This window comes from Myotis brandtii, unplaced genomic scaffold (assembly GCF_000412655.1).
Source record: "Myotis brandtii unplaced genomic scaffold, ASM41265v1 scaffold193, whole genome shotgun sequence".
In the NCBI taxonomy this organism is placed as follows: domain Eukaryota; kingdom Metazoa; phylum Chordata; class Mammalia; order Chiroptera; family Vespertilionidae; genus Myotis; species Myotis brandtii.
The window spans coordinates 14,013-19,331 of NW_005357191.1; the positions used below are offsets into that span (position 1 = coordinate 14,013).

The following is a 5,319-nucleotide window of genomic DNA, read 5'->3' on the forward strand; positions in this document are numbered from 1 at the left end:
CCTTGTCACAGTGAGGACTCCTGGCATTCCAAGGCTCCGAGGCTCCTAGGTTTGATGTACTAGAATTTTAGGCTGTATGTCTGCGGGCTTGGCCTCCAGAGCCTAAAGGTTTCCAAGCACCAGCCCTGCCATTGTCTCTGGTGTGGCTGTGGCCGTGCCTCACAGGCTGCCTCTTATTCCTTCAGAAAGGCCGGCAGACATCATGAAGCCATTGGAAGACCAGCGGGCCATGGCAGGGGAGGATGCGATACTGAGCTGTGAGCTGTCACGGGTGGACTCCCCAGTGCGCTGGCTGAAGGACGGGAAAGCCATTCGCAAGAGTCAGAAGTATGACCTGCTCTGTGAGGGCACGCGGGCCATGCTGGTAGTCCATGCGGCCTCACTCAAAGATTCCGGAGAATACACGTGTGAAACAGAGGCTTCCAAGAGCACAGCCAGCCTCTATGTGGAAGGTAACCCCACAAGAAACTCTGAGGCAGCGCCCATGGCCTCTCTCCCGCAGTGTGTCATGGGGCCACTCCCTCAGGGCCTCCACTGTGCTATCCAAAGTGGAAAGGGAAGGGGCTCAGCCCAGTCCTTGAGGTTGCATGGGCAGGCCAGGGGAAGAACTGCCCATGTCCTGTGGGGTCTGTAGGCCTCACCCCACCCCTTCTTATCTCTTCCCCCAGAAAAGCCAAACCGGTTCACAGAGGAGCTGGCTGACCTGCAGGTGGAGGAAAAAGGCCAGGCTGTATTTACCTGCAAGACAGAGCGCCCTGCAGCCACGGTGACCTGGAGAAAGGGCCTCTCTGAGCTGCAAGCCTCGAGGAAGCATGCACCCAGCCAGGAGGGCGTGACCTTGAGGCTCACCATCAGTGCCCTGGAAAAGGCAGACAGTGATACGTACTCCTGCGATATTGGCCAGGCAAGGTCCCAGGCACGGCTCGTGGTGCAAGGTGAGGCTGGTGCATTGCACGGATTTCATGACCTGTGATATGGCCAGTGTAAGCCTTGTATAAAACTGTCTCAGAGGCCCTGGACAAGCCCAGCCTTGGTTTCCCCGTCTGGAGGGGTTGCCTTGGGTGGCTCATCTCTGTGGCCTCCCAGTTGGACCTTGTGCAAATGAGTCAGCAGTCCTCATTTATTACTGCATTTGTGTTTCTGGAGCTCCTCCTATGTGCTGGCAGTGCCCAAGCCCATTGCATAAGCTCGTGTGTATTTGCACACAGATGTACCGCCTCTGTGCATGGAGGTCTCCAGGTTTGAGGAACTGTTTGTACCTGGCAGGCAGGGTGAGGGTCATCATTGTCTCCATCTCACAGATAAAGAAACTGATGCTTTACTTGGGGTCAGAGGCTGGACCAGGGTTCTTGGGCGTGTTGGCATCTGGACAGGGTTGAATCCGACCTTCCGTATCCCAGGGCCAGCATCCAGGGTCTCTCCCTTCTTCCTTCCCTCCCTTCCTCCCTCTCACTCTTCTAAAAACCAGTGGAAAAAATGCAGGTATCCTCCTGTGAGGATTAAAAACAAAAAACACACTCATGAGCCCATCTGGTGGCCCACGCCTTTTCTCTGAGTGTCGGTCTTCAAATCAAAATTATTTTTCTCTGACCAGTCACCTCTTGACACACCAACTGTGCTTTCTAGTGCCTTGTGCCCAGTGTCCATCCAGTGTCTTGTGTTTGGTGTCTAGTGCCTGGTGTCCTGGCATCTGGTGCCCGGCATACGGCAGCTTCAAAACACCCGTGAATATGGAGAAATCTGTTGCACACCCATTTTCGTGTTTAACTTTCTCTGAGTGTCCCTGACCTAAGTTGGCAGAAAAAAAAAATCCCTAGCAATTCATGTTGTCAAACCTCCAGAGCATTGGATTTAAATTTCACATAGTCACATGTCTTTTTTCAGCGTGTCCATTGGGCCTGGTCAGTTTAGCTCTGACTTCCTTGCTGTTTCTCAGTTTCATCATCCTGAACCCATTAGAGGTCTGGGAGAGCACCCCGTTTCCCTTGGTGGGGTCCTGATGTGTCCACCCTGTCCCCCAGGTCAGAGAGTGCTCATCACAGAGGACCTGAGGGACGTGGAGGTGCAGGAGGGCTCCTCTGCCACCTTCAGCTGCCGTGTCTCCCCTGGGGACTATGGGCCTGTCTACTGGTTCCTGGACAAAACACCTCTGCACCCTAATGAGCTCAATGAGATTAAGACCCAACCGGGTGGTTACCATATGCTCACCCTGCGGGAGCTTGGGCTCAAGGACTCAGGCACTGTCTACTTTGAAGTGGGCGACCAGCGGTCCTCGGCCACCCTGCGGGTCACAGGTGGGCTGCATGCCAGTGCTGTGGTGGGGACCGTCCATGTGGCTCAGGATGCAGTGTGATCCTGGGGCTCACAGAGCAGGTGCTGTGGACTGGGCCTTGGGGCCAGGGTGGGCTTGGGAGGCTGGGTGTGGCTGCTTCAGGATGCATCATTGCACGTGGTATGCAGAGCTGATTCCATGGTCAGCGTGGCATAGGCCTGGCCATGCCCCTGGAGTGTGGGGAGCCATGCAGAGGCCGGCCTGTCTGTGTCCCCAGGCTGAGGTGGACAGATGGGTACTGACCTGGGTGTCACCTAGGCTGCAGCGACACCTGGAGCTTCTGCAGGAGCCTCCATGTGCCCTGTACTTCCCTCTCTGTCCCCAGAGAAGCCAAGTGTCTTCTCCCAGGAGCTCACGGATGCCACAGTCATGGAGGGGGAGGATCTGACCCTGGTCTGTGAGACCACTGTCCCGGACAACCCTGTGCATTGGACCAAGGATGGGAAAACCCTGCGGGGGTCGGCCCGGTGCCAGCTGAGCCGTGAGGGCCGCCGAGCCCAGCTGGTCATCACTGGCACCACCCTGCAGGATGGCGGGCGCTACAAGTGTGAGGCTGCGGGTGCCTGGAGCAGCTCCATCGTCAGGGTCCACGGTGAGCCCTCAGGCAGGAAGGACCAGGCAGCTTCCAGCCATGCTCTGTGTTCCCACCGCTCTCATCTTGTTCAGGGCCGGGAAGGCCCCAGACCTCACCCAGCTCCTTCCTTCTCTGTCTTTGCCCTCTCGGTGTCTGTGAGAGTGTGTGTGTGTGTGTGTGTGTGTGTGTGTGTGAGTGTGGTGGGGGCAGGGAGGGGGTGTTTCGTCTGGCTCTGCCTCTCCACAGCTTATCCCCCCTCACTGCTTCTCCCCATCTCTGGGTCTGAGTCTCTGCTGCTAATAGAACCTTTCTCACCCTCTCTTGGTCTCCTGTCTGCCAGTATCTTTTGTACTTTATTCCTGACTTGGTCTTGCATTCTGACATCTCTCCTCCCTTTGTCTTGTATTCTGACATCTCCCCTCCCTCCCCTGGGCTTGGCTCATCTCCATCAGCCTGGGCTGTGTAACAAATACCACAGACATAGCAGCTCAAACTCCAGTCATTTATTTCTCCCAGTCCTGGAGCCTGAAAGTCTGGGACCCAGGTGTGGGCAGGGCTGGTCCCCTGGAGGCCTCTGTCCTTGCTGTGTGGATGGCCATCTCCTCCTGTGTCCTCCCTTGGCCGTCCCGCTGTATGTATCTGTGTCCTGATCTCTTCTTCTTATAATGACCCCAGTCATATGGGATTAGAGCCCATTCTAATGATCCCACTTCGCCTTCATCACATCTTTAAAGGCTCCACTTGCCAATACAGAACTATCTGAGGTCCTGGGGTTGGGGCTCCAATGAGTGAAGGGGGACACAATGCAGCTCATGACACCCTACCCTTCTTTGTTCTTTTGTTTGGCTCCCCCTCCTGGAGGGTCACCTTCACTAGCCCCTGATGTAGAAGGGTGAGGTGGGCCTCCTGCACCGTGCTGCTCCCTCCAGCCCTCCTCAACTGTAGGGGAGCCCCAGGTGCATGCAGGAGTGAGGACAAGCTGAACCTGCGCCTTCCACAGCGCGGCCCGTGCACTTCCGGGAGGGCCTGAAGGACATGGAGGTGCTAGAGGGCGGTGCTGCCACACTGCGCTGCAAGCTGTCAACGGTGGCTGCACCTGTGGAGTGGCGCTGTGGAGATGAGGTCCTGCGGCCAGGAGGCAAGTACAGGATGCGGCAGGAGGGTACCATGCTGGAGCTGGTGGTCCAGGACTTGCAGCCCGGCGACAGCGGGCAGTACGTCTGCTGCTTCGGGGACCAGACAACTTCAGCCACGCTCACCGTGAAGGGTACGAGTGCCCCTGCCCTGCCCATGCAGCCCCATTGGTATCTTTCATCCCCTGTAGGAGGATGAGGATGAGGTTCTCAGTCTCTGACCCTCCACAGCCCTGCCTGCGGAGTTCATAGGAAGACTGAGAAGCAAGGAGGCCACGGAAGGGGCCGTGGTAACGCTGCGCTGCGAGCTGAGCAAGGCGGCCCCCGTGGAGTGGAGGAAGGGGCTCGAGACCCTCAGAGCTGGGGACAGAGTCAGCCTGAGGCAGGACGGGGCCGTGTGTGAGCTGGAAATTTGTGGCCTGATGGTGGCGGATGCCGGGGAGTACTCGTGTGTGTGTGGGCAGGAGAGGACGTCGGCCACACTGACCGTCAGGGGTAAAGACCATGTGTGGCCAAGCAGAGCCGTGCCTTGGTTTCAGTTACTCGCTTCATGACATCTGCCTGTGCTCATTCCATGTTCTCTGCTGTCTCAGTGTCATTCTCTTCCCATAATTCCACAGAATACCTTCCACCTTCCTGGCTGTTGTGCAAACCATGAGAAACCAGCATCTAGGCCACTTCTCACTGCTGTGTCACTGATGGTTTTGTTCTGTTTCCTGTCAGTGTCTGTATCACGTCCTCTGTCCTGTTAGGTCCTCTTCCAAAGCTCTTCACAGAATCTAATGTTCTCTGTCTCTGACCCTCCATAGCCCTGCCTGCGGAGTTCATAGGAAGACTGAGAAGCAAGGAGGCCACGGAAGGGGCCGTGGTAACGCTGCGCTGCGAGCTGAGCAAGGCAGCCCCCGTGGAGTGGAGGAAGGGGCTCGAGACCCTCAGAGCTGGGGACAGAGTCAGCCTGAGGCAGGACAGGGACCTGTGTGAGCTGGATATTCGGGAACTGGTTGTAGCAGATGCCGGGGAGTACTCGTGTGTGTGTGGGCAGGAGAGGACGTCGGCCACCCTGACGGTCAAGGGTAAAGACTGCATGTGGCCATATGGAGCAGTGGCTCTGTGTCTGAGGGCTTGGGCAGGTCCTTTGCTATGTCCATGTGCGTAGGTATTTCCACTTCTCTCTGTGTCTCCTGCTATCCTGCAGCAGGAGTCTCAGCACAAAGCTGTGTGAGGCCTTCCCAGATAAAGATCAGAAAACAAAGCTTCCTCTCTTACAGGGTCACCTCTGG

General features: G+C 56.8%; 1 protein-coding gene across 1 annotated transcript in view; it reads left to right on the top strand.

Moving 5' to 3' along the window:
* The window catches only part of OBSCN (obscurin, cytoskeletal calmodulin and titin-interacting RhoGEF), a gene marked incomplete at its 5' end in the record, with an annotated part of 100,648 nt that overhangs the window by 11,803 nt on the left and 83,526 nt on the right, over nt 1–5,319 (top strand). Inside the window, 7 exons of the mRNA XM_014538577.1 lie at nt 186–452; nt 669–935; nt 2,022–2,294; nt 2,658–2,924; nt 3,907–4,173; nt 4,271–4,534; nt 4,849–5,112. Of these exons, the coding sequence (XP_014394063.1) occupies nt 186–452; nt 669–935; nt 2,022–2,294; nt 2,658–2,924; nt 3,907–4,173; nt 4,271–4,534; nt 4,849–5,112 (1,869 nt within the window). The remainder of the gene's footprint in view (nt 1–185; nt 453–668; nt 936–2,021; nt 2,295–2,657; nt 2,925–3,906; nt 4,174–4,270; nt 4,535–4,848; nt 5,113–5,319) is intronic.